General features: G+C 41.6%; 1 protein-coding gene across 2 annotated transcripts; it reads right to left on the bottom strand.

Annotated features, from left to right (window-relative positions):
• Nucleotides 1–3,735: 3,735 nt before the first annotated feature.
• Nucleotides 3,736–19,387, bottom strand: MEIG1 (meiosis/spermiogenesis associated 1). 2 transcript variants are annotated; one of them, XM_061125732.1, is made up of 3 exons: nucleotides 19,142–19,387; nucleotides 8,045–8,211; nucleotides 3,736–3,964 (listed from the first exon to the last, which is right to left on the bottom strand). In XM_061125732.1, the coding sequence occupies exons 1-3, from the start codon at nucleotides 19,275–19,277 to the stop codon at nucleotides 3,836–3,838; spliced, it is 432 nt and encodes a 143-aa protein (XP_060981715.1). In that variant the 5' UTR covers nucleotides 19,278–19,387; the 3' UTR covers nucleotides 3,736–3,835. The 2 variants fall into 2 exon arrangements, with proteins under 2 accessions (XP_060981715.1, XP_060981716.1); XM_061125733.1 differs by having other exon boundaries at nucleotides 19,238–19,387.
• Nucleotides 19,388–19,686: the final 299 nt, after the last annotated feature.

Genomic DNA, 19,686 nt, shown 5'->3' with positions numbered 1-19,686 from the left:
ACAAACAGTGTGACTCCCAGCTTTCTGACTTAGCCAATGGATGGGGTATGTGGCGGTGCCGTCAGGTCTTGAGATGGAAAACAGGAGAAATGGTCTGTGGGGAAAGGCGAGGTGTTTAGTATCAGATTATTAAGGTTAAGTGTTAGTTGCTCAGTCGTGTCTGACTCTTTGTGACCCCATGGAGTGTGGCTCACCAGGCTCCTCTGTCCATGGGATTCTCCAGGCAAGAATACTGGAGTGGGTTGCCCTGCCCTCCTCCAGAGATCTTCCTTGCCTAGAGTTCAAACCCAGGTCCTACATTATCATTCCCAAGGTGGACTCCAGTATTCTTGCCTGGGCAGTCCCAGGGCCAGAGGAGCCTGGCAGGCTACAGTCCATGGGGTATCAAAGACTCCGAATGGACTCAACAGCAACATCTGTGAGGCACCCATGGAGGGATTTCCAGAGAGTATTCGACCACAGGGACTTGAATCTCAGGAGTGTGTCTGGGTGTACCTTAAATTCATACTATACTACTAAGTATTTTAAATGACCCAAGTTTGTTCCTTTTTTATGCCTGAGTAATATTCCAATCAGCAGCTTCCTGACAGGCATCACTGAGTACAATTTAATGGCAGAAACCAAACAGGTCTCTGGTTCCCAAGAGAGAAAGTTTGCCCCACAGTGCTCATTCCTACTGGGGATGCTGAACCACAGCTGCACCGTCTGGCCCTCTTGCAGCTTCAGCCTGAAACTGGCAGCTGTGTGTTAGAACAGCTATTCCCCATGGTCCATCGTGGAACAGGATTGGGCTTCTCTTGGCAGGGAGGCAGTTTCTACCACGGACCAAGGCCTATGAGCTGAGTCCCACTACAGAACAGATACCCTACAATGAGTGATTGCGAACACTGCTCTCTAGTACCATGGCGGCCAGCTGGCACCAGCACTTATGAAGAGTGGCCAAGAAGGAAGTGGCTTTTGCATTTGTTAAGGAAGATTGGCACCATCTGAGCTTACCATAAAGCAAATGGGGAAAGTGCTGATCATGTGGACTCTGTGAACCAAAATTGCATGTCATAGTCCCAAGGGCCATGATTGTGAAATGAGTCTTGCTGCAGAGGTACTGTGGCAATTACTAATTACTAAGCTAATTACTAAGAGCTAATTACTCTAATTACTAAGAGCATTCCAGACAAAAACTGCTTGAGCAACTTCTTTGAATTTTTTTAAAAAGTTTGGCCTCACTCCAAACTTTTTGAAGTCATGTGGGATCTTAGTTCTTCAACCAGGGATCAAACCCACGACCCCTGCATTGAAAGGCAGAGCCTTAACCCTTGGACAACCAGGGAAGTCCCCCTGGATTGAACCTTAACCTGAAACAAAATGTCAGAAATGGCACACCATGGATGGTTCAAGACTGTGTTTGTTACTGGCTTTATCTATACTGTGTCAATGTCTGTTTCCTGAAGCTGCTGTAATAAATCACCATAAACTGGTGTGCAGAACATCATGAGCTTATTCTCTTACCGTACTAGAAACCAGAAGTCTAAAAGGGGTCTTATTTGGCAAAACCAAGTGGTTTGCAGAGCTGTGTTTCTTTTGGAGACTCTAGGAGGGGAGAATCAATTTTTGGCCTTTTCTAGCTTCTAGGGGCTTTATGTGGTTTTGGGGGGGCTTTTGGCTTCTGCCTTACCTCTCTCAGACCTCTGCTTCTTTCATCACATCTCCTCTGACTCTGACTTGTCTGCTGCCCTCTTTAAGGACCTGGGTGATTTCATGGGGTCTGCTGAGGTTTTCCAGGTTAATGTCCATATATCAAGTTCTTTATTTAATCACATCTGCAGTGTTTCTTTAGCCAGGTAAAGTGCCATACCCATAGGTTCCAGGGTTAAGGATGTGGCTGTCTTTGGGGTCAATTATTCTACTGTGGTAAATTTTTTAAAAAGCATGATCGGGTTCAGAAGACCTACTATGCTCAGCACCTACTGGTTTGTCAAATCTGGAAAATGATAGACCAGATTTGTGATCCTGACCAGAGAGGTACAGAAAAATGACTTGAAACAAGTGGTAAATAAGATGACACCAGGCAGCGTGTGAAAGGCTTACAAGAGGCTTGCTAGTCTATTTATCCTTTCCATCATGTGTTTGTTCTGAAAAGGCACAACTTTGAGGAAACTAATGGAGCTTCATAAGGACACATAGTTCTGGAAGAGGAGCCCTGGAGTTGAATGAATTGATAAATATGAGCTTGAGAGAGTCAGTTCCTGGGTAGGTTGATAAGAAGTCTGGGGTCCCTGAGGAGCAGATAGGAGTCTGAAGTTCTCAAGGAGGAGAAAAGGACACTTCTTTCTTTCTACATTGCTTTTTCATAGTTAATATAACATTGTATCCTGCTTGAGGACATGTTTCTCCTTCTTGAGAACCTTCTGACTAATCCTGTCATCTTAAAATGTATATTATGGGAGTGGGTCTGTTAAGACCTTTACAGCCTTGAGACATTCTTTTGATTTATTGTTAATAACCAGTTGAAAGGTATATAACTCTGTTGCGAAGACTAGCAAGGGGGACACTCTCGGTCTCCCTTCTGATGTCTATGTCAGAAGCTTTCTCTGTCCCTTTTTATACTGTAAGAAAACTCTGCTACATATAAGCTCTTGAGTGATCAAGCCTGGTCCCTGGTCCCAAGCTAAATCTTCTTCTTCAGAGAGACAACGTATCCAACATCATTCATCTGTAAGCTATCAAGCTCATGACGTGAAATCTATTCAATGGTCAGAACTTACCATTGGAGACAGATAAAAAGTCTTGTGCATGCATGCATGCTAAGTTGCTTTACTTGTGTCTGACTCTTTCCTAACCCCATGAACTGTAGCCCACCAGGCTCCTCTGTCCAGGGGATCCCAGGCAAGAATACTGGAGTGGATTGCCATGCCCCGCTTCAGGGTATCCTCCCGACCCAGGAATTGAACCCAGGTGTCCTGCATTTCAGGTGGATTCTTTACCATCTGAGCCACTAGGGAAGCCCAGTGACAAAAATTTACAATAAAAGGCTATCTTTCATCTATTTAATTTCAAAGTCCTCAGGACTCACTCATCTGGGGGCACTTAAGTCTCCCAGGCTAATAGCCTTCCTTGTACTTGGGCTATTTCTACAGTGATTAAAGGAAGCACTGGAACATATTTCCTGTGGTAGTGATTCAAGGGTGACCCAGAAGCTGACCCAGGACAAGGTTTCAAGTCCAAGGAAGTGAGTCAGAGGGAGAGGACCAGCAGGGCAGTGGGAGAAGGGGTGAGGAAGAGAGATAACCAGTTGCCTATGTCATCCAGTGAGATACTGGGGCACGTGACTAGAGATTAACCTCAGAAGATTAACGTTCCTCTAGAGGAAGCAGGTGGCTGACACCTCTCTGCCCCAGGCACCATCATTTCTTGGCAATTCAGTGAAAAGCAAAGGAATCTAGAGGCAAGAGAAAGCTCCCAGGCCACAAAATACAGATCTGGCAGTTCAAAGTGATGGTCTAGTGAAGTGGTAAAGGGTGGGGGGCTGGGGGTGGGCCTAATCTGTACACAGCCACTTGAATGGTTTCCTGGGGAGGCTTTCTCTTCCCCTGCACAGCTGTTAACGTTACCACAGTTAAAACAGGAAGAACCAGACTGAGGCGGGCATCAGTGGCATGCTACTGCAGTTATATTTTAGAACAAAGGGAGATGATTACCAGAGACCAACTTTTGATGTCTCAAAACATTCCATCAGAGTCTGAACTTGGGACTATTTTGTAAAATGACACTTACATGATGTCAAATGAAACAACGGATTTTTAAAAAAGATCATGGCAAGTAATACTGACAAGAAAGGCTAGTAAGCATAAATTTTCACTTTGTGGACTTCCTTGTCGTCGCACTCCCTCTGTTTGTTGTAGTAATAGAAAGTATTGTCCCTTCTCTGAAGCTTCTTCACATATCCTGTCTCTGGCCAACGATCTACCTGTACATCCAAAACCAAAACACAAATATTGTAATGGTCCTTTTATATAATTGTTCACTATCAAACATTAAAAATTGCAAGTCACATCAAACAACAAAGCACAAAATTAAAAAATACTTGAGCTCTTAGTGATGTCTTACACTTGTAGACACATAGACACACACACATAAAAAACACACATACAACACACTTGTCTCACATTGTAACCTTATACTGAAGGACAATTAGTTCAATGCTTCTCCCTAGATCCCAATTTCTAGGTTTAAATTTCTACTCTGCAGCCAAGATAAAACTTTCAGAATAATCTAAACTTTATTCTTCTTATATTTACTAACTATTTTATGCATTATTACTTACTAACTTCTGAAAATAATACCTAAGGAGGGAATTAGGGCTAGGCCGAGGCAACAGGAAGAAGCTAGCCTGGATGTCTCTAAAGGTGAATGTGTATCTCATGTCCATATTTCAAGTGCACACCTTGAAACTCAATTTTTCATAGAAATTTGAGGTAATGAACAAAGTCTTCAGCAATCTCTTCTTAGCTTCTCCTCCTTAGTTTTTCTCATTTGCCATATTGGTTTGCTTACTTGATTGTTTGGCTTGATCCAGTTTGGACCTTTTTTTTTCCCCTTCCTCTGTGAAGTCAATGCATTTCTGCTCTGGTTAGATATGTTGCTTCCGGATGGTGTGACGTCTACTCCATCACTGTCAAAACCCAATTATTTGGATTTTGTGTTCATGGCATTCAAAACCAAGTCCTGTTCTTCAACATCATCTCTACTGGCAGCTACTCATTCTCCAGACTTATAAATCACAACTTCCAAGCTGGAGTACAAAGGCTCCACAAATATAAATGAATGTACATCTTTTATTTTCTAACAACGTATTTTTGCTTTCTCCTGTTGTCTCATTTATTTAGGAGTTAGCAAGAATGGGTAGCAGCCTATCTGATGAACCCTGGCAGGCTCTCTGACAGGTACCTCACAGAGAAAAGCAATGTTTTCCATCACTTAGGTCTAGCCTGTTTGACTTCGTGGTTTCCATTACCCTCAGCAGAGAAAGAAGATGTTCTCGAGACACTATTACTGCTCTCTTCCTCTTGGGGCCAATAGCAGGCTCTCATTTACTAGGGTCCCCCAACCACCTCATTCAGTGAAGAAGCAGTAGACCGCCGCTGCTTTAGAATTACCCACAGCTCATCATGTGGAGTGAGGGAGGAGACAGGTGGGCCCAGGCTGAGCAGCTGCGGCCACCTCTCCTGCTGACACTTTGAGGTAAGAGACAGCAGGAGGAGAGCCCGGACTGGGGCGGAAGAGAAAGCGACCACATTTTTCTCATTCTTGTGGTCAAGGGGATTTCCCAGCTGGACACATGCACAGAGGAGGTCATCAGTCTCAGGAGACAAAAGAGGGGGGAGCCACCAGCTCACAGTATGTCCTGCCAACCTCCCAGATGCCTTTGCGCTGGAATCCATCTTGGGTGAGAGATACACACTCATCCACCACGAAGGACCTTGAGTAAGACCAAATGTGGGCACAAACAAGATGGGTAGTCAGGGATAACCCCGGCGACTGCCCCCTACATCAGTGATCTAAGCCACCCCTATTGGGTACAGCTCACTCTGGGCCCACCTGGGTGTTCCTGTACAGGTTCTTTGCTTCCAATAAACACTTTATGTGTTTCACAGTCTCTCTGCTGAATTTTTCTTCAAGGAAGACAAGGACCAAGGTCCTGCTTCCAGCTGCCTTGTCCCTGGAAATTAGGAGGGGCCTCCAAGTAGCTATATTGGTTTTGTCTCATCAACCTCTAGGCTTTTTTCCTTCTATAACCCTTTGCTGTTTCATAATTTTTCCTTCTTGGCTTTCTACCCATCACTCCCATTCAACCTAGGAAAACTTCATTCCTTAGAGAATGGTGGTGGGGATGGGGTTGGGGGGTTGATATAGTCCTCAAGTCAGTTCTCCTTGGGCAGGAAATCAGTAAGTACTGATAGTGTCTATAACGACATGTACTTCAGATAAGAACAAAGACCATTGCTCAAGCCCTTCAGACCACTGCCAATCAAAGCAAGTCTTTGGTTATCATCCTGTTCATCCTCTACAGCCCACTGAAAATGCCTCTTGGGGCACAAAGTCCTTTTGGAAGATTGTCCCTAAAGGAAGAAATTTTTATCTTCCTCTAATTTGGGGGGGGGGGGCATATATTTTCACTCACGTAAGTTTTCATTGTTCGTCACTCTTAATCCTCCACTCCAAGATAAAAGAATAATAGGAGCTATCATTCACCAAACACCATTCACTCAATGAATTGCTACTGAGCACCACAAAATCAGGTATTTCCAACACTTGATTTCATTTAATTTCTGAGACATTTTTCCAAAACCTGGGCAGACTGATTTCACATCTGTACTCTTTCCACTGACTCACTAAATTTCCTGAGGTCAGGCACTTGATTTTATATTTATCTTTTTAAAGCTCCTGGCACAGAAACTGGTACAGAGCAAGTACCCAAAAAATATACACAGAAGTGAAATACCAAACGTCTCTGTAATTGTTCAGTCATTCAATGGATAGTGGTGTTCTTCCCTTCATTATACACACATACACACACAAATCCCTCAGGTGCTTTTCGGGGACTTCCTCTTTAAAGATGTTCTTTGTGCTCCCTTAAATCTGATCTCATCTCTGAACTCAGTCCTAAGAGTTTCTGGAATGGTGGTATAGGTGCGGGAGTGCCGGTATGTCCCTGGGTCTTATATACCTTTCAGGGGCATCCTAGTGTGAAGGCAAGGTATATGGAGCTTATTTCTGACTGCAGTAAAATGTTAATGCTTGTGTTTTGCCTATTTAAAAGCCACAGATAATAAAGTAATGAAAACTCCCTTTTGGTAATGTGAACCAAAGTGTAAAATGCTACTAGAATTGAAAAAATGGATATAGGAAAGTCACAGTCATCAGTCAAATCCTCATTTGATCAGTATTTTTAATTTTATACCTCACCACTGCTTCTCTATTAAGTTAACGTCCATTAAACAAAAGAGTCTATTACACTTTAGCTCTGTGTCACCTTCATCCTTTTTTTCTGTCTAGTTTTTTAGGAAATGTTGAGTAGAGATCAACAAGTAGAATGAAGAAAGAAAAAGAATAAGGGGATCTGAAAAACCTGCCCATGAATGAGTCTCTGAAAAATAGTGAGTTAATAATAGTAAAACAATTTAAAAATAAACAAATAATAAACACTTTGTGGTAATATCAACTCTAAAACCTAATATACATTAATGAATACTATATCATATTCTATAATATTCCTCAAAACTCAGTCTCCCCATATTCAGTAGAATAAATGAATTTTTAAAAACACATTATAAACTGGGGCCATATCTAGATTTTGTCTAGTCTTTGAAAAACAAAACCATGTCTCCACTCTCTCAAGAAAGCCTGGAGTATACAGCCAAAGTCAGGATATTTTGTTGCGTAACGCAGAATTTGGTAAGTCAACAAAGAATCCACCTGCAATGCAGGAGAACCAGTTTGATCCCTGGGTTGGGAAGATCCACTGGAGGAGGGCCTGGCAACCTACTCCAGTATTCTTGCCTGGAGAAACACCATGGACAGAGAAGCCTGGCAGGCTACAGTCCATGGGGTTGCAAAGAGTCAAACATGACTGAGCAACTAAGCACATAATTTGCAGTTGAAATAAAGAAAAATACAAGAAGGAAACAAACTGAATATCTGATAAGAGAACTTATCTTATCAGAACTCTCACCCTTGTGAGAGAATGAGACTGGGGCTTTTATGGCCTGCCATAAAGGATTTGACTGGCACAGCACAGTTGCTGAGTAAAAGCTAGAAAATTCTTAATGTTTCTGTGCTGAGACCTCTTGCTGCAGTCTACCTGAAAATCATTCTTCTGAACCTTAGTCTCTTTATCAATAAAATCAGGGGTTTGGGGTAGAATTCCCTTTCAGTATTCTCTAGTGCTTTGTTGGTGGTGGGTTTTCTGTTTGTTTTCATTTTTTAGTGCTTTTCACCCTCTAACAAATTCATTTTGAGTTCAGATTTGTAGAGACATAAATCTTACCATAGAAACTTGCTTCACTTGTTTATATTCAATTTCATCTCGATATCCTGCTTGTTGAAATCTGTACAGATTTTCTATCTCTTCTGACCATTTTTTGGCACGACTTATTGATTTTGGTTTCACGTCGGAACTAGCCATGGCTACACAGGTCTTCTTACCAATTATTTCTGAAGGATGTTTAAAAAAAAGTTCGTTAGATAACAAAGTAGTGACAGTTTTGGAAAGCTCTTTAAGAATGAACCAAGCTAGATTTTTAAAAAAATTAGAGTTAAGAATCCCATTAAATAGTTAGCTTTTTAAACATTCAATTCCCAAAGTAAGAAGGATTCATATTCTATTTTGGAAATAAAGTCAGTCCTGGAGTGGTGTCTTAAATGGTGCAGACTGATTCTGGCATTTCAAATAATAGTTTACACATTTCTGAAATCCCTTTCTTATTTTGTTTTTAATTTTATTTATTTATGTTTTTGGCTGTGCTAGGTCTTCTTTGCTGCGCAGGCTTTTCTCTAGTTGCAGTGCAGGCTTCTCATTGCGGTGGTGTCTTTTATTGTAGAGCATGGTCTCTAGGGTGCACAGGCTTCAGTAGTTGCAGCACATAGGTTTAGTAATTGTGGCTCCCGGGTGACTCAACAGACGTGGTGCACCAGCTTAGCTGCTCCGAGGCACATGGAATCTTCCCACATTAGGGATTGAATCTGTGTCTCCTGCACCGACAAGTGGATTCTTACCACTGAGCCACCAGGGAACCCACCCCACACTCTCTTATTCTTTTTTGTTTTTTTCCTGCGGGGGAAAATGAGCCGCAGGAGATTGTCAAAGTATCCTACCATCATTTCATTTAATCATATTCAAAATTTTATCTCCCTCTTTTTCCCTTAAAAGGGAAAGTAAGATCAGTCTTCCTTTTTTTCTTATGGGGAAGCAATGGTTTCCTCCTTTTTCTTTTCTTAACTGTTCAGAAACATGCCACTCACTGCAGTTCAGTAACTCAGGTCACTGTCCTCCAATGTGAGAAAATGGACTATGCTGTCGGTGAAACTGTCTCTGTGTCGTGGTACTGAGATCACTGATTTTAAAACAACTTAGGAGCAAGACAGCTAAGATGGCAGAGGAATAGGATGGGGAGACCACTTTCTCCCCCCACAAATTCATTGAAAGAACATTTGAACGCTGAGCAAATTCTACAAAACAACTTCTGAATGCTGGCAGAGGACATCAGGCACCCAGAAAGGCAGCCCATTGTCTTCAAAAGGAGGTAGGAAAAAATATAAAAGATAAAGAGAGACGCAAAAGAGGTAGGGATGGAGATCCGTTTGGGGAAGGGAGTCTTAAAAAAGAGAGGTTTCCAAACACCAGGAAATACTCTCACTGGGGAGTCTGTGGCGAGCCTTGGAACCTCAGAGGGCAGGAGGAAAAATAAATAAATAAGTAAAACCCACAGATTATGTGCCTAATGGCAACTCCCAGCAGAAAAGCAGCACAGACGCTCGCATCTGCCACTAGGCAAGCAGGGATTGGACAGGGAGGCGGGGGCTGCATTGCTTAGGGTAAGGACTGGGCCTGAATGCCCCGAGGGCAATCTGAGAGAACTAACTAGAGATAGCAACCCAGACTGTGGGATAGCTATACCGCGAAAAACCCTAAGCTAAGACACCGCCAGGCCCGCTCACAGAACAAAGGACTGAACAGAGCTAACTGGCTGCGGACCGGCCCATCCCCCACCGGAGACAGGCAGGCAAGGGCAGCCAGGGCCGGAAGGGGGCATTCGGCCCCAGAGAGGCATCCTCTACCAAACTGCAAGCGGGCCTCGTTGCTAGCCAAGACTTCTTGGGATTCTGGACAGTCGACATCCGCCAGGAGGGTCGCAGCCAGAGATCAGCTCCCCAGAAGAGACACACAGCACACCTGAGAAGGCGCGCCCATTGTACACCCAGAAAACCCAGCTGCTGGGACGGGGGAGGCGATAAGTCGCAGTCTTCAACTGGGGGTGACTGCGCTCACAAAGCACCTGGTCACCTGAGCTGCTCCGACCTGGGAAGGGCACAAAACGCAGGCCCAACCAAGTCCGCGCCTTTGTGGAGTACCTGAGAACCTGAACCTGAGCGGCTTAGACATGGGAAGTGCATGCAACCCAGGGCCCACCTCAGACAGTTCCTGGCAGAGCAACCTAGAGCCTGAGCAGTGTAGACGGGGAAAGCACACACGCCGTGAGCGGGGGCAAACCCAGTGAGACCCAGACACTGCGAGCACATGCCAGCGATATCTATTTGCAATGTTCCTCCCTCCCCACAGCACAACTGAATAAGTGAGCCTAAAAAAGTGACCACCACCTCCCCCTTGTGTCAGGGCGGAAATTAGACGCTGAAGAGACCAGCAAACAGAAGAAGCTAAAATAAACAGAGGGAACCGCTTTGGAAGTGACAGGTGCAACAGATTAAAACCCTGCAGTTAGCACCAACTACATAGGAAGGGGCCTATAGATCTTGAGAAGTATAAGCCGGATCAAGAAACTACCTGAAAATGAACTGACCCCACACTGTCCACAACAACACCAGAGAAAGTCCTAGATATATTTTTGCTACTATCATTTTTTAATTAAAAAATTTAAAAAAATTTAAGTCCTCTATTACTCCTTTAATTTTCATTTTTATAACCTACTATTACTTTGCAAAAAAAAGACCCTATTTTTAAAGCAAACTTCATATATATATATTTTATAATTTTTGTGACTTTGTTTTTTTCTTTAATATTGTATTTTTGAGAATCTAACTTCTACTCTAGATTTTTAATCTTTGCTTTTTGGTATTTGTTATCAATTTTGTACCTTTAAGAACCCAATCTTCAGTACCCATTTTTACTTGAGAGCGAGATTACTGGCTGGATTCTCTCTCCCACTTTGGACTCTCCTTTTTCTCCATGAGGCCACCTCTATCTCCTCCCTCCCCCTTCTCTTCTCTGCCCAACTCTGTGAATCTCTTTGTGTGTTCTGGGCTGTGGAGAACACTTAGGGAACTGATTACTGGCTAAATCTGTCTCTCTCCTTTTGATTCACCCTTTTATCCTCCTGGCCACCTCTGTCTCCTTCCTCCCTCTTCTCTTCTCTGTGCAACTCCGTGAACATCTCTGAGGGATCCAGACTGTGGAGAGCACATAGGGAAGTGGTTACTGGCTACCCTGCTCTCTCCCCTTTTGATTCCCCCTCTTCTCCTCCTGGTCACCTTTATCTCCCTCCTCCCTCTTCTCTTCCCCATGTAACTCTGGGTACATCTCTGGGTGTCCCCCACCGTGGAGAAACTTTTCATCATTAACCTAGATGTTTTATCATCGGTGCTGTATAGATGGAGAAGTCTTGAGGCTACTGTAAGAATAAGAATGAAAACCAGAGGCAGGAGGCTTAAGTCCAGATCCTGAGAACACCAGAGAACTCCTGAATCCAAGAAACATTAATTGATAGGAGCTCATCAAAAGCCTCCATACCTACACTGAAACCAAGCACCACCCAAGGGCCAACAAGTTCCAGAGCAAGGCATACCATGCAAATTCTCCAACAACACAGGAACATAGCCCTGAACTTCAATATACAGGCTGCCCAAAGGCACACCAAACCCACTGACATCTCAAAACTCATTACTGGACACTTCACTGCACTCCAGAGGGAAGAAATCCAGTTCCACCCACCAGAACACTGACACAAGCTTACCTAACCAGGAAACCTTGACAAGCCACCCATCCAAGCCCACCCACAGCGAGGAACCGCCACAATAAAGAGGAACCACAGACTACCAGAATACAGAAAGGCCACGCCAAACACAGCAATATAAACAAGGTGAAAAGGCAGAGAAATACCCAGCAGGTAAAGGAACAGGATAAATGCCCACCAAACCAAACAAAAGAGGAAGAGATAGGGAATCTACCTGATAAAGAATTCCAAATAATGATAGTGAAAATGATCCAAAATCTTGAAAATAAAATGGAGTTACAGATAAATAGCCTGGAGACAAGGATCGAGAAGATGCAGGAAATGTTTAACAAGGACCTAGAAGAAATAAAAAAGAGTCAATATATAATGAATAATGCAATAAATGAGATAAAAATCACTCTGGAGGAAACCAACAGTAGAATAATGGAGGCAGAAGATAGGATAAGTGAGGTAGAAGATAGAATGGTAGAAATAAATGAAACAGAGAGGAAAAGAGAAAAAAGAATTAAAAGAAATGAGGACAACCTCAGAGACCACTGGGATAATGTTAAACGCCCCAACATTCTAGTCATAAGAGTCCCAGAAGAAGAAGACAAAAAGACCATGAGAAAATACTTGAGGAGATGATGGTTGAAAATTTCCCTAAAATGGGGAAGGAAATAATCACCCAAGTCCAAGAAACCCAGAGAGTCCCAAACAGGATAAACCCAAGGTGAAACACCCCAAGACACATATTAGTCAAATTAACAAAGATCAAACACAAAGAACAAATATTAAAAGCAGCAAGGGAAAAACAACAAACACACAAGGGGATTTCCATAAAGATAATAGCTGATCTTTCAATAGAAACTCTCCAGGCCAGAAGGGAATGGCAGGACATACTTAAAGTGATGAAAGAAAAAAACCTATAGCCCAGGTTACTGTACCCAGCAAAGATCTCATTCAAATATGAAGGAGAAATCAAAAGCTTTACAGACAAGCTAAAGCTGAGAGAATTCAGCACCACCAAACCAGCTCTCCAACAAATGCTAAAGGATCTTCTCTAGACCGGAAACACAGAAAGGGTGTATAAACTCGAATCCAAAACAATAAGTAAATGACAACGGGATCATACTTATCAATAATTACCTTAAATGTAAATGGGTTGAATGCCCCAACCAAAAGACAAAGACTGGCTGAATGGATACAAAAACAAGACCCCTATATATGTTGTCTACAAGAGACCCACCTTGAAACAAGGGACACATATAGACTGAAAGTGAAGGGCTGGAAAAAGATATTCCATGCAAATAGAGACCAAAATAAAGCAGGAGTAGCAATACTCATATCAGATAAAATAAAATTTAAAACAAAGGCTGTGAAGAGACAAAGAAGGACACTACATAATGATCAAAGGATCAATCCAAGAAGACATAACAATTATAATACATATGCACCCAACATAGGAGCACTGCAATATGTAAGACAAATGCTAACAAGTATAAAAGGGAAAATTAACAATAACACAATAATAGTGGGAGACTTTAATACCTCACTTACAACTATGGATGGATCAACTAAACAGAAAATTAACAAGGAAACACAAACTTTAAATGATACAGTAGACCAGTTAGACCTAATTGATATCTATTGGACATTTCACCCCAAAATAATGAATTTCACCTTTTTCTCAAGTGCACAAGGAATCTTCTCCAGGATGGATCACATCCTGGGCCATAAATCTAGCCTTGGTAAATTTTAAAAAGTTGAAATTATTCCAAGCATCTTTTCTGACCACAATGCAGTAACATTAGATGTCAATTACAGGAGAAAAACTATTAAAAATTCCAACATATGGAGGAGGCTGAACAACACGCTGCTGAATAACCAACAAATCACAGAAGAAATAAAAAAAGAAATCAAAATATGCATAGAAATGAATGAAAATGAAAACACAACAACCCAAAACCTATGGGACACTGTAAAAGCAGTGCTAAGGGGAAGGTTCATAGCAATGCAGGCTTACCTCAAGAAACAAGAAAAAAGTCAAATAAATAACCTAACTCTACACCTAAAGCAACTAGAAAACAAAGAAATGAAGAACCCCAGGAAAGAAATCTTAAAAATTAGGGCAGAAATAAATGCAAAAGGAACAAAAGAGACCATAGCAAATATCAACAAAGCCAAAAGCTGGTTCTTTGAGAAGATAAATAAAATTGACAAACCATTAGCCAGACTCATCAAGAAACAAAGGGAGAAAAATCAAATCAACAAAATTACAAATGAAAATGGAGAGATCACAACAGACAACACAGATATACAAAGGTTCATAAGAGACTACTATCAGCAACTATATGCCAATAAAATGGAAAAGTTGGAAGAAGTGGACAAATTATTAGAAAAGTACAACTTTCCAAAACTGAACCAGAAAGAAATAGAAAATCTTAACAGACCCATCACAAGCACGAAAATTGAAACCGTAATCAGAAATCTTCCAGCAAACAAAAGCCCAGAACCAGACAGCTTCACAGCTGAATTCTACCAAAAATTTAGAGAAGAGCTAACACGTATTCTACTCAAACTCTTCCAGAAAATTGCAGAGGAAGGTAAACTTCCAAACTCATTCTATGAGGCCACCATCATCTTAATACCAAAACCTGACAAAGATGCCACACACAAAAAAAGAAAACCACAGGCCAATATCACTGATGAACATAGATGCAAAAATCCTTAACAAAATTCTAGCAAACAGAATCCAACAACATATTAAAAAGATCATACATCATGACCAAGTGGGTTTTATCCCAGGGATGCAAGGATTCTTCAATATCCACAAATCAATCAATATAATACACCACATTAACAAATTGAAAAATAAAAATCATATGATTATCTCAATAGATGCAGAAAAAGCCTTTGATGAAATTCAACATCCATTTATGATAAAAACCCTCCAGAAAGCAGGAATAGAAGGACCATACCTCAACATAATAAAAGCTATATATGACAAACCCACAGCAAACATTATCCTCAATGGTGAAAAATTGAAAGCATTTCCCCTAAAGTCAGGAACAAGACAAGGGTGCCCACTCTCACCACTACTATTCAAGATAGTTTTGGAAGTTTTGGCCACAGCAATCAGGGCAGAAAAAGAAATAAAAGGAATCCAGATTGGAAAAGAAGAAGTAAAGCTCTCACTGCAGATGACATGATCCTCTACATAGAAAACTCTAAAGACTCCACCAGAAAATTACTAGAGCTAATCAATGAATATAGTAAAGTTGCAGGATATAAAATCAACACAGAGAAATCTCTTGCATTCCTATACACTAACAATGAGAAAACAGAAAGAGAAGTTAAAGAAACAATTCCATTCACCATTGCAAAGAAAAGATTAAAATACTTAGTAATATATCTACCTAAAGAAACAAAAGAGCTATATATAGAAAACTATAAAACACTGGTGAAAGAAATCAAAGAGGACACAAATAGATGGAGAAATATACCGAGTTCATGGATCAGAAGAATCAATAAAGGGAAAATGAGTATACTACCCAGGGCAATCTATAGATTCAATGCAATCCTTATCAAGCTACCAATGGTATTTTTCACAGAACTAGAACAAATAATTTCACAATTTGTATGCAAATACAAAAAAACCTCCAATAGCCAAAGCAATCTTGAGAAAGAAGAATGGAACTGGAGGAATCAACCTGCCTGACTTCAGACTCTACTACAAAGCCACAGTCATCAAGACAGTATGGTACTGGCACAAAGACAGAAATATAGATCAATGGAACAGAATAGAAAGCCCAGAGATAAATCCACGAACCTATGGACACCTTATCATTGACAAAGGGGGCAAGAATACACAATGGAGAAAAGACAATCTCTTTAACAAGTGGTGCTGGGAAAACTGGTCAACCACTTGTAAAAGAATGAAACTAAAACACTTTCTAACACCATACACAAAAATAAACTCAAAATGGATTAAAGATCTAAATGTAAGACCAGAAACTATAAAACTCCTAGAGGAGAACATAGGCAAAACACTATCTGACATAAATCACATCAGGATCCTCTATGACCCTCCTCCCAGAATATTAGAAATAAAAGCAAAAATAAACAAATGGGACCTAATGAAACTTAAAAGCTTTTGCACTACAAAGGAAACTATATGCAAGGTGAAAAGACAGCCTTCAGAATGGGAAAAAATAATAGCAAATGAAGCAACAGACAAAGGATTAATCTCAAAAATATACAAGCAACTCCTGCAGCTCAATTCCAGAAAAATAAATGACCCAATCAAAAAATGGGCTAAAGAACTAAATAGACATTTCTCCAAAGAAGACATACAGATGGCTAACAAACACATGAAAAGATGCTCATCACTCATTATTGGAGAAATGCAAAATCAAAACCACAATGAGGTACCATTACACACCAGTCAGAATGGCTGCTATCCAAAAGTCTACAAGCAATAAATGCTGGAGAGGGTGTGGAGAAAAGGGAACCCTCTTACACTGTTGGTGGGAATGCAAACTAGTACAGCAGCTATGGAGAACAGTGTGGAGATTCCTTGAAAAACTGGAAATAGAACTGCCATACAAGCCAGCAATCCCACTGCTGGGCATACACACTGAGGAAACCAGATCTGAAAGAGACACGTGCACCCCAGTGTTCATTGTAGCACTGTTAATAATAGCCAGGACATGGATGCAACCTAGATGTCCATCAGCAGACGAATGGATAAGAAAGCTGTGGTACATATACACAATGGAATATTACTCAACCATTAAAAAGAATACATTTGAATCAGTTCTAATGAGGTGGATGAAACTGGAGCCTATTATACAGAGTGAAGTAAGCCAGAAAGAAAAACACCAATACAGTATACTAGCACATATATATGGAATTTAGAAAGATGGTAATAATAAACTTGTATGCGAGACAGCAAGAGAGACACAGATGTATTGAACCGTCTTTTGGACTCTGTGGGAGAGGGCGACGGCGGGATGATATGGGAGAATGGCACTGAAACATGTATGTTATCATATGTCAAACGAATCACCAGTCCAGGTTCTATGCATGAGAGAAGTGCTCGGGGCTGGTGCACTGGGATGACCCAGAGGGATGGGATGGGGAGGGAGTGGGAGGGGGGCTCAGGATGGGGAACACATGTACACTCGTGGTGGATTCATGTCAATGTATGGCAAAACCACTACAATATTGTAAAGTAATTAGCCTCCAATTAAAATAAATATATATTTTAAAAAATTTTAAAATAAAACAACTTAGTTTCTGAAATTAAATTTTCAACTCTAGTTTAAGTAATTTTCTAGTTACCAAACTTGTATAGCCAATATTTCAAAGACATAATCTTGCACTTGTTTTCTCAGCTACTTCTTATTACCCCAAAATATCATTCATTTAATATTTATTATATATAAGATGAGAGTGAAAAAGCTGGGTTAAAATTCAACATTCAAAAAACCAAGATCATGGCATCCAGTCCCATCACTTCATGGCAAATAGATGGTGAAAAATGAAAACAGTGTCAGATTTTATTTTAGTGGGCTCCAAAATCACTGCAGCCTGAAATTAAAAGTTGCTTGCTTCTTGGAAGAAAAGCTATGACCAACCTAGACAGCATATTAAAAAGCAGAGGCACCACAAAGGTCCATGTAGTCAAAACTATGTATGGTTTTTCCAGTAGTCATGTGCTCATGTTAGAGTTGGACCATAAATAAGTTTGAATGCCCAAGAATTAATGCTTTTGAACTGTGGTGCTGGAGAAGACTCTTGAGAGCCCCTTGGACAGCAAGGAGATCAAACCAGTCCATCAATCCTAAAGGAAATCAACCCTGAGTACTCATTGGAAGGACTGAAGCTGAAGTTCCAATATTCTGACTGCCTGATGTGAAGAGCCAACTCATTGGAAAAGACCCTGATGCTGGGAAAGATGGAGGGCAGGTGGAGCAGGGGGCAACAAAGGATGAAATGGCTGGATGTCATCACTGATTCAATGGACATGAGTTTGAGCAAACTCCGGGAGAAAGAGAAGGACAGAGAAGCCTGGTGTGCTGCAGTCCACAAGGCATAAAGAGTCAGACATGACTTAGTGACTGAACAATGAACAATAATATTTTATAGTACATGTTATATATGTATATTACATTTTAATATTATACTATGTATCAGTATATATTATAATCATTTATGAAAATAGTGAATTTTCACCATGATTCTTTGAATTCATTTTTCTACTTCAGTATGGTTCTATTAGCTGAAATACAGTAAAATCAGACCTAATAAAGTAGATCCTGTAAGTGAATTTGTATTTCAGTTATAACAATGAATGCTTATGACGTTAAAGCCAAGAGGAGTCTTTACCACTGTGCCACCTGGGAAACCTTCTTACAGCTTTCTATTTACTAAAAGCAGAATTAAACTAAAAATAGGAAAAGATCAACTTAAAATTCCTTAAAGATTTCAGTGATTCTCAGAAATTCAGTGACTGCACTAATTCTGCTGGTAACCTTTAGCACTTTGTAAGTTTTAATGATAGCTGTAGCAAAAAATAACTGGTATGAAATACTTTTTACCTCTCTAATACTAAGTTGTATCTGGAGACACAGGAAATGGCAATGCCTCCCTACTATGCAAAGATCAGATTTTATTAAACAGTATTAGGACTTACATGGGTATTGAAAAATCCAACTGATATTAATTCCCTGACAATCTGAGGCGCAGATCTTACAGAAGAAGCATTTGATGTACTGTCAAACTCCTTTCTGTGCAAACATCTGTCACCTTCTTCTCGATTTGAAAAGTGCTTTTACTTTTCAAACTCCAAGAGCCACCAGTAAGGCCAATCTCCCATTTCTTTGCCCATTTTATTTTTTCCTGTTCCTAGACAAGGCAGGATATGGCAGAAGGGCCCTTTAACTAACTAGCAAGTCACTTGATAACCTCTAAATTTCTCACAGTTCCCAAAGTTGTTGGTGTTCAGTTGAACAACAAAACTGGTTCCCAGAGTCCAAGCCTTGGTGGTCCATCGTCCAGGTGTGCTGTGTACCTCTGCAGCATAAAGCCCCTCCTTTGGGGGACCCTGCAAGGTGACTAATATGACTTCTCTGGTCCCTCAAACTTTTTTTTTCCCTGCCAGAAATCAGCAATCACGTCTGTAAGGTAAAATCTGCCTAGAGAAGGCTGGGATGGAGAAAGTATCCTCAACCCTGGGGATCAAATGGTGGCCCTGCAGGAGGAACTCAGAAAGGAGCCCCAGAATCGCGATCCCCTAAAGACAAAGAGGGGCACAGAGCCGCCTGGAAACCACCGAGAGTTGAAATTAAAGACCCTTCCATAAAAAGAAGAAATGAGAAAATAGAGGAGGTAGGCGGACAAATCTCAGGTACCCTGAAGAAGAAGGGGTGGACACTGGATGGCTTCGGGGCAGGGCCTGGAGGGCTTCGGAGAGGGCGCACCCATCCCTCCGCAATGGGGCCTCTCACCCTTGGGTCCTGCTCGCAGGGGTAACCCTCGCTCGGCCATCCTTGAGAGGCCGGGGCGCCCCGCCCAGGAGCTTGCAAGCGAGCCCAGCGGTGCTCGTGCTCTCCACTCGGGATCCGTGGCCTGGGCTGGGCCAGCCAGAGGCTAACTGTCACGGCCTTGGCAACGCTTCCTTTACCTGGCAACGCCCAGCGCAGCTTACTTAGGCCCCTTTGTACTCAGGCCCCGCCCCCTGCGAATGGGCCTTTGTGCGCAAGCGCGTGGGCGGGGTCCAGTTTGGAGCTTGAAAGCGGGTCTCCTGAGGGAGCCTTGCAATCGTCTCAACCCCCTTAGAGGTGGAGAGAGGACTGTGTCACTTGCCACTGCATCAGTCACAGACAGCATTCCCTAAAAAAGCCGATCAGGGAATAGAGACCATCGGGCTTCTGATCCCTAATACTAAATACTAAAT

The sequence above is a fragment of the Dama dama genome, chromosome 23, assembly GCF_033118175.1.
Source record: "Dama dama isolate Ldn47 chromosome 23, ASM3311817v1, whole genome shotgun sequence".
In the NCBI taxonomy this organism is placed as follows: domain Eukaryota; kingdom Metazoa; phylum Chordata; class Mammalia; order Artiodactyla; family Cervidae; genus Dama; species Dama dama.
Note: the sequence above shows the minus strand (reverse complement) of the source record. Positions and strands in the feature narration are given on the sequence as shown.

What these genes read in the sequence shown, in the direction of transcription:
- MEIG1 (XM_061125732.1), bottom strand. Translation starts at nt 19,277, where the DNA reads ATGGCCGAGCGAGGGTTACCCCTGCGAGCAGGACCCAAGGGTGAGAGG. An exon ending in TCCACCCCTTCTTCTTCAGG is followed by an intron (nt 8,212 to 19,141) that starts GTACCTGAGATT and finishes AACATCCTTCAG; the next exon opens with AAATAATTGGTAAGAAGACC. An exon ending in AAGTGAAGCAAGTTTCTATG is followed by an intron (nt 3,965 to 8,044) that starts GTAAGATTTATG and finishes TTGGATGTACAG; the next exon opens with GTAGATCGTTGGCCAGAGAC.